The 11368-nt window shown below is 34.4% G+C and overlaps 1 protein-coding gene across 1 annotated transcript; it reads right to left on the bottom strand.

The window, feature by feature from the left end:
* Positions 1-2281: 2281 nt before the first annotated feature.
* LOC140173259 (uncharacterized mitochondrial protein AtMg00810-like) lies at positions 2282-2653 on the bottom strand. Its single transcript, XM_072196072.1, has one exon. The coding sequence runs from the start codon at positions 2651-2653 to the stop codon at positions 2282-2284; it is 372 nt and encodes a 123-aa protein (XP_072052173.1).
* Positions 2654-11368: the final 8715 nt, after the last annotated feature.

Genomic DNA, 11368 nt, shown 5'->3' with positions numbered 1-11368 from the left:
AATGGAGGGTCACATGCATGACATCAAAATAGTATTCATATATTTGTCTTATGGTAACCCAATTGATTGAATCTTCGAATGGCAAAATAGGGTTTGTTATTATTGAATGCTAGAAAAGATTAGATCCCCTTTCTAAAAGAAAAAGAAGTAGGACATATATTTGTTCATTGCTCCTTTACGTATATATATAGTATGGTACCAACCCTGGTAGTAGGGATGTCAATGGGGCGGGACGGGGGCGGGGAATGCCTCCCTGCTCTCCGTCTCCGCCCCCGAATTAATTCCCGTTCCCGCTTCGATCCCCGTATTTTCTCCATCCCCATTCTCCGTGTTCCCCGTATTTTCCGCGGGACCCCATTCCCCATCCCCTTATGTTTAACATTCATATGAAAATTATAGTAAAAAATATCAAAAAAATAAAAAACAAACTAGAAAATACTATTACAAACACACAAACATATCTTATCCAAGATTATAAGTCCACAAATACAACATAGTAAATTATAGTCCATAAAATAAAATCTTAAAATACAATTTTCATTCTAAAAAAAATAAGATATAGTCTTTAACATCAAGTAAAAACTGGAGAGAGTTGGAGCTGTGGGAGAGAAGAGCCTATGGTGCTGTGAGAGTTTTGGAATTTGAACAAAGTGGAGATGAAAGAGAGTTGAGACTGGGAATAGAGAGTAGATGGCGCAGCAAACAACACAGCGAGTAAGGAAGACTGAATAATAGGATTACGATTTTTTAATTGGTGAAATTACTAAAAAAACCCTATGTTAGAAATAAAGTAAGGTTATTTAAGAAATTTCAAACATTCGGAGAATTATCGGGGATAGGGCGGGGATCCCCGGCTCGGGTCCCGCGCCTGTCTCGAGAGAATTTCACTCCCTATCCCCATTCGGGGTGGTCCCCGCGGAGATCCCCGCCTCTTGGGGATTTTTGACACCCCTACCTAGTAGTGATTAGTTAGCCATACTACTCATAGGAGCATGTTGTATGTGACTTGTGAAGTTTCATCTTTTGTGTAACAATTAACTAACTTTAATTTGAAAGGCGCAACTAGAATATCGGACCTTCCTGAGTTTTATAAGAAAATTAACAAATCAAATAACTTTATAAAATGTCCATTGCAAATTAAAATGAGTTTTATATGAATATTAAACTATTGTTACAGACATTCTGATATTATATTATGAATTATTTTTCATAAAAATTTAAATTAAATAAAAATACATAAATAATTTTATATTAATAACAACGTGGTATATGTGAGTTTTAGTGTCGAATACAAGAGAGAAAAAACAGAAAAAAAAGAGTATATATATATATATTAAAATAAAATTACTTTTTTAAAATAAATAATTAAAGATGAATATAATTATTATAAGTATAAAAGTTTAATATCAACCATATATTCAAATTTCCAATGGTCATGATCTATAATTTAGGAATTTTGGATTCCCATTGGAGAAGCCTCTGAAGATATCAGTAACCTAAGTGTGAATCTTGAAAGCAGTTAGTGAACCATGAGAAAGCAGAAAGAGCAGAGAGTGAAAAATCAGAGAGAAGAAGAGAGGTTCAATTCTTGAATTGAAGGAAAAGAGAAAGTAAAAATTAGCTACAGTAGTGCTAGACTTCTACTGTTTATAAAGGTGAGAAGCAGTAAAAGAAAGAGGGGATGTGAGCTGGCTCTAACTAACTAGCTTTTAGAGAGTTTCAGCTTAACAACTAACTAATAACTGTAACTAACTAGTAGCAACTTGTGCACCATCTTGCACTTGCTTAGTTGGTTTAACTCTAAGCACAGTACCAATACATCCATCATCATTTCTAGCTTTCTTTTCTTCTATTTTCTTTAACATACCCTTCCTGTTTCTAGGCTCCTCTGTAACCTGGTCTTGGACTGCTTCAGTGACACTTAACCTCTCTCTGAAGTGTAGGAAGGCTTCAGATGGAATTGCCTTTGTGAGAATGTCAGCTACATGAACTGCTCCTGGGATGTGACTCACTTTTATGCTCTTGTTGTTGACATGATCTCTTACAAAGTGGAGATCAATTTCAAAGTGCTTAGACTTTGAATGCAGAATGGGGTTCGCAGCTAATAATACTGCACTCTGGTTGTCGCAGTATAGCAAAGGAGACTCCTTGGGAGAGAATTGAAGTTCACACAGTAGGTTGTTTACCCAAATTAACTCAGCTACTAGGTCTGCCATGCTCTTGTACTCTGCTTCTGTACTGGACCTAACAACTGTAGTCTGCTTTCTTGAAGCCCAAGATATCAGTTTGATCCCAAGAACACACAATAGCCACTGGTGGATTTCCTATCATCAGGATCCCCAGCCCAGGCCGAATCACTATAAGCAGTGATTGACATAGAGTTTTCTTTCTTCAGATTCAACCCATAGTTTGCAGTTCCACTCAAATACCTCAGCATTCTTTTTACCATTTTCCAATGACATTCCAATGGAGTTTGAACAAACTGTGCCAGCTTGTGTACACTAAAGGATATTTCAGGTCTTGTTATAGTCAAGTATTGTAGGCTGCCAATCAGGGACCTGTAAAGGGCTGGATCATGAAATTTTGCACTACCAAAAGCTGATAACTTGACTGTGGAGGGTAATGGAGTATGGCAGGAAGTGGATCCTACCATGTTTGCCTTCTTTATTAGCTCTTTGATGTATTTTAGTGAGAATCAGTCCACCACTGCTTGTTCTTGTCACCTGAATGCCAATAAAATAGTGCAGGCTTCCCATATCCTAAAGGCAAACATATTGTTAAGCCTTTTGATGACTTGATTGGCTGTGTTTTTAGACTCACCAGTGACTATAATATCATCTACATAGACTAGCACAAACATTTTTTCTCCTTGACGACTGCTTTGAAACACAGAGACATCAGATTTTGTGGGGGTGAAGCCAATATCTTTTAGACCAGAAGCTAGCTTGCAGTACCATTCTCTTGGTGCTTGTTTTAGGCCATAGAGGGCCTTTGTTAGCTTGCACACTAGTGATGGATTTCCCTGTTCATACTCCTGAGGCTGCTTCATGTATACTTCTTCTGTTAAGTCCCCATATAGAAAAGCATTATTAACATCGAGCTGCCTTATTGTCCATGAGTTTGCTAAGGCAATCGACAGGATTACTCTAATAGACGTAGGTTTCACTACAGGGCTGTAAGTCTCTGTAAAATCGAATCCTGGTCTTTGAGCATAGCCTTGAGTCACCAGCATTGCCTTGTATTTCTGTAAGGAGCCATCAGAGTTGTACTTTGCTCTAAAAACCCACCTATTGCCTATTGCCTCTCTGTTCGATGGCAACTGCACTAGCTTCCATGTGTTGTTTTTCATCAATGCATCATATTCTAAGTCCATTGCCATTTTCCACTCTGGCATGTTAAGTGCTTGCTTCACACTTCTAGGCTCCAGGCTTGCTTGAAACGCTCTTGGTCTCACGATCCCTACTTTGCTTCAAGTGACCATTGGATAAGTGATTGTAGCTGATGGGACTTCTAGAGAGGGTTCAGAGATTGGCAGGACTATCTCTATGTCATTAATTGGTATTGGCACAGGTACTGATGAGGCTGTTATGGGTCTTTGAGAGTTTCTTGCTGTGGAAGGGAGTGTTGAAGGTGGAATTGACTGAACTATTTTGTTTGAGGTTGACTAAATTGGTTGCTATGTTGAGACTGGGGTCAATGAGCTTGATGGTGAACCTGAGCCTTGGACTGGTTGACTTGTTGGAGTTGAGTCCAGTTGAATTTGAACTAGTTGAGAAGGGAGGACTGGCTGCATTCTTAGAGATGGGGTTGTAGCTTCTTGTGCTGCTCCTGTATTTGTTAAGACTGGAAGCTTATGAATGGTAGGTGGCTGTGATGCTTGATCAATTGAGGATGCTGGGAATTGACTTCTCTCTTCGAGTTCCTTAAAAGGAAAATTTGTGTTCAACATAGACTACATCTCGGGTGATGATTGTTTTTCCATCTTGGGTGAGGCATTTATAGCCCTTGTGAGCTGTGCTATAACCAATGAATGTACAGGGTGAGGATCTGAAGTCCAAGTTATGTCTGTTATAGGGTCTTTGGTGAGGAAAGCAGAGGCAGGCAAATACTCTAAGATCTGTATATGTTGGTATTTTGCCAAAGAGCTTTTCTGTGGGAGACACTCCTTCTAAGACTGGTATAGGCAGCATATTGATCAACCTTGCAGCAGTACTGAAAGCTTCGCCCCAGAATTTTTTTTGGCATAGAGGCACCGCCAAGAGTGTCAGCCCCATTTCCACTATATGTCTGTACTTTCGTTCTGCTAAGCCATTTTGTTGATGGACATGACGGTAGGAAAACCTATGCTACACTCCTTTTTCCTTTAAAATTTTAGACAAACTAACATACTCAGTTGTATTATCAGATTGTAATATTTTTAATTTTTTATTCAATTGCAATTCAACCAGTTGTTGAAAGTGACTAAAAACTGATTTTAGTTGATCTCTAGATTTAATAAGGTAAAGCTGAGTGAACTTTGAAAAAGCATCAATAAAAATCACAAAGTACCAGTTTTCACTGTTATCTGATAGGGGTGCTGGTCCCCAAATATCTGAATAGACAAGGTCAAATGGTGATGTGTATACTGCTTGTGAGGGTAAGAATGGCAATTAGTGTGACTTTCCAATACAACAAGCTTTACAGACTTCTTTATTAGGTGTAAAAGAGAGATTACAAGACTTCTGATTTGACTGTGCTAGTGAAGAGATGTAGACTGAAGGTGTATATGCAGCAATGATGTCCCCAAACTTATACAAGCCTCTATCAACACTCCCTTGAAGGAGGAGTTCCTTACTTCCCTGTGATTTAATGCAGCATTTATCATCATGGAATTCAAAGAAAACTCTATTATCACAGCAGAATCAATGTACACTTATAAGATTTTTTAAGATTTTAGGTACATGAAGCAGTTTTGTTAGGAAAAGTAATTTAGAGCTCAAATCAGTGTGAAAGCACATTTTTCTAACATGGTGAATATGCAAACCTGATCCATCTCCTATGACAACTTGCTCATCTCATGTGTATTCTTCTTTTCCCATGAGGTTTTGTGCATCATGAGTGATATGATGTGTAGCTTCTGAATCCGGGTACCAGTTTGGAAATTGAATGGTCGAAGGTGTTGTCAAAACATTACTATAGTTTGCCTTTGGCTGAGTGATCTGATTGTTGCTATTATAGGTGTCTTCATACTGTTCTTTATCATACCTGTACCAGCAAAATTTGGTTGTGTGTTCTACTTTATCACAGACTTGACATTGTGGTCTGTCATCTCCTTGCATTGTTCTTCCTCTACTATACTGACTTCTACCATGACCTTCACTGCTGTCAAATTCTTGTGTATATCTTCCTGCATTTTGAGTCATTTTTTCTCTTTCATAGGAGCCTCTACCTCCTCAAAACATTCTTCCTGCTCTGCCACAAAAGTTGCCTCTAAAATTTTCTCTGCCTGCACCTGCAGAATTCTGAGAGTAGAACTGACTTTGTTGAGATTGTGTGTATTGTAAGTGTTGAGCTATATTTGCTTGCATAAGAGTTTTAGATTTTCTAAACCTTGCTAGCATGCTTTCATGAGCTAACAACAGTGCTTCTAATTCTTCCACTGTTATACTAGTAGATCTTGCTAACACAGAGGTCATGACATTTCCATATTCTTCAGTTAAACCATGCAAGATTGCATTGACATGATCACTCTCCTTCATTGATTCACCAACGGAAGCTAATGCATCAATAATGCTTTTTATTGACAGAACATACTCAGTGACTGACGCACCTATCTGGATCGTGCTTAACCTGTTCTTCAGCTGCATTACCTTGGCCTTGATCTGAGAAGCGAAACGATCTTCCAGCCTTTTCTAGATCTGGTGTGTGAGTATGCATCCAACCATTCTTGTAGTGAAGAGATTTGACATTGAGGCCAGTAGCCAAGACTTCAAGAGAGTATCTTGCCGCTTCCATTTCTGGAACTCTGGATTCATTGTGCCGTCAGGAAGAAACACTTGAGGAATGTCCTCTCCAGTGAGATGATTCAGCATGTCATTACCTTCAATTGTTGACTATGCTTGATCCTTCCACTGTAGGTATTGTTTTCATCCAGCTTCATGGATATGGGAGTTGCAACGAAACTTTGTGCCATGATTCTCGAGCAGTCTTAAGTCAAGGATTCAATTGGTTACTTGCGGAAGTTATGGCATCATAAACTCTAATACCATGAAGATATCAGTAACCTAGGTGTGAATCTTAAAAGCAGTTAGTGAACCATGAGAAAGCAGAAAGAGCAGAAAGTGAGAAATCAGAGAGAAGAAGAGAGGTTCAGTTCTTGAATTGAAGGAAAAGGGAAAGTGAAAATTAGCTACAGTGATAGACTTCTACTGCTTATAAAGGTGAGAAACAGTAAAAGAAAGAGGGGATGTGAGCTGGCTCTAACTAACTAGCTTCTTGAGAGTTCCAGCTTAACAACTAACTAACTGTAACTAACTAGTAGCAACTTGTATACCATCTTGCACTTGCTTAGCTAGTTTAACTCTAAACGCAGTACCAATACATCCATAATCATTTCTAGTTTTCTTTTCTTCTGTTTTCTTCAACATACACTTTCTATTTCTAGGCTGCTCTGTAACATGGTTTGGACTACTTCAGTGACACTTAACCTCTCTCTGAAGTGTAGGAAGACTTCAGATAGAATTACCTTTGTGAGAATGTCAGCTATCTAAACTGCTCTTGGGATGTGACTCACTCTTATACTTTTATTGTTGACAGCCTCCACAGATCAACACTGGGTTTCTTACTTATCACCTGACTAGTTCTCTCCTATTTGACGTGTATTCTTTTGTTTAATTAATTAATTTGTAGAGTTAAGTATTATATGCTTTTTGTTTTTAATATCTATCATTTAACTTAATTAAGTTAATTTTACTTCTAATATTTAAAATAAAATTTAATTTATATTTATCGTTTAAATATATAAAATTGTTGCCATTTCAAAACAATTTTACTTTCATATCTCATTTTTCGCAATTCTTCTGACCCGCCATCACCAAACCTTTCTCTTCCATCATTCTTATTCTTCATACAACAACAACCACCCTTCACTATCTACTCATTGAAAGACCATACCCTAGCCTATTTATATATACAATAATTCTTTAAAGAAGCTAATAATGGTAATTTACTGCAATAACGGATATGCAGACAAACATTTTAATTCTTTTGTCATCTGATTTGTCTCAAACATTATTAAATTTGGAGATCCATTTACGATAACAATGGTAAACGGATATTCTCACTTATTTATATTGGCAAAGTTTAGATTTCCCTTATTAATATATAATATTAATTAAATGTAATAAGTGAATAATTAGAGTATGTATTCTTACAATATACGAAAAATATCTATTTTTTTATATTTATGTTTAAAATATATTTTTAAAATAGTATTTATAATTATATACCAAATATTTTTTATACCCATATAAAAATACAGTTATTATAAATTAATCACATATTTGAAATTATTTTTAATTAATAAAACAAAGAGATCAATCCGTATATAATTGTTAACAAAATATTAGTGTCAAAATAATATTTATTATAAAGAGTGTATATATAGCGAGATTATTGGATTAAATTTAGAGATCCATTTAAGATAACAACAGTAAATTGCAGTTTAGTTAGCTTTGCAATATATCATGTTTGTCCACACTTTCATATAATTATTAGGCAACAGTTATTTATTTATTTAGTTAGCCTACACGTACGTACAAATATTTTTGGTAATTAGATTCAATTAAGTTTACTTAAATTCAACAAAAATTAATTTTAAATTAGAGAGTATATAAATATGCATTTTTACAACTGTTTAATAGCACAAACGTTAATACAAAAAATATTTTTTCTTTATTGATCAAAATTGAAACGATTAAATTTAAAATCTGTCAAAAATCTCTCAAAATCTTCGTAAAAATTGAAGAAAATTTTAAAGTTACGTTCCAAATCTTCACCAAAAAATACAGAAATAGAAGACAAAAGATTATTAAAGGTATTGTTTAATAATCGTCCAATTTTTTCACTATTCTCTTTCGCATTTTTGATCGCGAAACACTAGATAGTCATATTTCTGTTTATTTAGTAGATTCATTTTGTATTCTTATATTAAAGTACATATTACTATTCTCATTATACTATTCATTTGGTGATAACATTATTAGGTCGGTGTAAAAATGATACGCAGTGTGTCTTGTATAGTTTAACCTATATCTGCATGTGTTTGAGAAATTTGAATATATTTTTGTGCATGTTTGAGAGTATTTGCATGTTTTGAACTGAGTTCATATGTAGTAATCAGTAACAACTTTCGGTGAATTTTGTCTGAACTGAAATGTATTTGGTGTTGTTGTCCTCTTTTTGTTGTAACAAGATAATAGAATATTGTTGTAATGCTTCTGATGTTATTTTATACGTGTTTGAGTGATTTGCATGTGTCTTTGTCCATTCATGATTAGTTGTAACTAATCCATAGAAATTTCTTATAGTGCTTCTAGTGTCATTTTGTGCATGTTTGATTGAGTTGCATGTGTTTTTGAAGTGACATTGGGTGATGCAATCAAGAAATAATAGCGGTGTATTTGGTTTGTCTTTCGGTATAATTCATGTGAATTGAGGTGTAGTTAGTGTTGTTGTCCTCTTTTTGTTGTAACTAGACCACTGAATATTGTAGTGCTTCTGATATTTTTTATTTTTGCATGTTTGAGTGATTTGCATGTATTTTTATCTATTTTTGAGATATTTTGTTCATGAATTTGTTGTAACTAGCCTATAGAAATTTGTTGTAGTACTTCTGGTGTCATTTTGTGTATGTTTGATTGAGTTGCATGTGTTTTTAAATTGACATTGGGTAATGCAATCAATAAATAATAGCGGTGTATTTGATTTGTCTTTTGTTGTAATTCATGTGAATTAAGGTGTATTTGGTGTTGTCCTCTTTTTATTATAATTAGGCAACAGAATAATGTTGTAGTGCTTCTAATATATTTTTTTGCATATTTGAATGATTTGTATGTGTTTTTGTTCATTTTTGAGAAAGTTTGTTCATAGAATTATGGTAACTAACCCATAAAATTTTGTTGTAGTGCTTTTGGTGTTATTTTGTACATGTTTGATTGAGTTGCATGTCTTTTTGAGTTAACATTGTGTGATTCAATCAAGAAATAATAGTGGTGTATTTAGTTTGCCTTTCGATGTATTTCATGTGAATTGAGATTCACTTGGTGTTGTGTTGTTATTTATTAACCTAATTTTTTATTTTTTACAAAAAAATGACAATAAAAAAGTTATTGAGAAGAACACCGCAAAAAGGAATGACCAAAATATAATGTAAGCATATATATGTTATAACAACTCAATTTTTTTGTATAAATATAGTTATATAACATAATTTTCATTTATTTACAAAAAACTCATGATTTGAGATGCTCTACAAGATCCATTTATGATATATTCTACAACATGTGTAACATCCTACCACACAAAACCTTACGCTATAATCATAAATTAGAGGTGGTGAGATATTATGACACCTAAAAGAAAAATACATACATAGTATTCGAAGAATAATAATATAACTAGAAGCATGTGAAGAAAAGATAAACAAAACAAACAACCGTTCATATACGAAACGTTAAAAGCGAGAAACGTCGTGTACAAAAACAATAGAGATATACACTATATTATTATTCTTCGAATACTATGTATGTATTATGCTTTTAAGTGTCGTAATATTTCATCACTTCTGATTTACGATTATAGCATAAAATTTTGTGTGGTAGAGTGTTACAACATGAAATGACAAGAAAAGCTATTGTCGAAGAATTGAGATTTGCTAGATGCATATCCCTCCCTTAAATGTGCCGCATAAGCTCGTGAAAAAATTGGCATATTCATTTAATTTGTATAATAACATACTACACACGTAGTATGGTGTAATCGAGATCACCCCTGAAAAAAAATAGGAGAAGCCATTGTATTGAATGCATTTGATAAAAATTCATTTTGTAATCTTTTCTGTAAGTCAAATTTTGGTATTTTTTGAATTATTTCTGTTATTGAAATATTTTTGCTACTGTTGTATGGGAGTGCTATCCAAACAAATTTAAAAAATAAAAAACTTAATGAGGAACAAAAAAAAGTTGTTGAAAACTTCAAAGGTTATACTTTATCACAATTAACAAAGTTTATGATTGACATGAGTGTTGATGAGCCAAAAAATCAGCTGAAATTCAAGAGGACATTTATCCTCTATATTTAGAAGTGCTTTTTATTGCTGATAATAATAAACAAAATTTTTTTAGTTCACATGCCACCCATTCTTCACTTGGACAATGGAATTAGGCTGCTCATATGCTCAACTTCCTCATTAAAGGTATTAAAGAACACAAATTGAAAAACAAATATGTAGTTGATGACCGCCTCATTGCACTGATGATCGTATATTTTTATAAATCCACAAATCAGCGGATGAAATTTTTAGACCACCGTAGGTGTAATATTGGACTAGAGAGAAGCTGGTTCAAAGAATAGAAAATGATGCAAAGGATAGAATGGTAACCTATGAAGCACGGATTCTCTCATGGTGCCGGCGTATCCGTGTCGGACACGAATCCGATACCGACACTCGGTGGATACTTCAAACGAGCGTATCTGCGGCGTGTCTTTTCGCGGTGCAAAATTTTAGTGGAGCAGTCACGAATCTAGACGAGTCTGACCCGAATCTTGGTGGATCAGCCACGAATCCGAACAAGTCCGACCCGATCCAGATGTTCATGAGACGGATCTTTCTGCTGGATTGCAAATCTTAAATTGATTTTGTGATTTTATGGCCCGATTAACCAATTTTTTTCTTTATAATTGATTCATGATGGACTTGGAGGAGAAAAATTGATACATTTTCTGCTAGCAAGATGGCAAGAGTAGATTAAAATTTTTTATTTTTTTTAATAATTGCATAATTTTAAGACTTTTTTATGCAATTATATTTACTCTTATATTTACAATATGATATTTTATTAATTTAATATATTATTTAAATTTTAATTCACAACGTATCCTAAACATGTCGTATCCAATTTTTTATAAAAAGAACGTGTCGGCGTATTCGTGTCGTGTCGTATCCATATCGCGTATCGTATCGGTGCTTCCTAGATGGTAACTCAACAAAAATCTTTTTTTTTTTATTTTGGTGTATTGGTTTGAAATATATTATACTAACTAATATTTTTTTCGTTTTAAGGACATCGTGAGAAGAGTACAATTGAGAGACTAATCAAAAGACAAAATG

This window comes from Arachis hypogaea, chromosome 5, assembly GCF_003086295.3.
Source record: "Arachis hypogaea cultivar Tifrunner chromosome 5, arahy.Tifrunner.gnm2.J5K5, whole genome shotgun sequence".
Taxonomy (NCBI): domain Eukaryota; kingdom Viridiplantae; phylum Streptophyta; class Magnoliopsida; order Fabales; family Fabaceae; genus Arachis; species Arachis hypogaea.
Note: the sequence above shows the minus strand (reverse complement) of the source record. Positions and strands in the feature narration are given on the sequence as shown.

What these genes read in the sequence shown, in the direction of transcription:
- LOC140173259 (XM_072196072.1), bottom strand. Translation starts at nt 2,653, where the DNA reads ATGGTAGGATCCACTTCCTGCCATACTCCATTACCCTCCACAGTCAAG.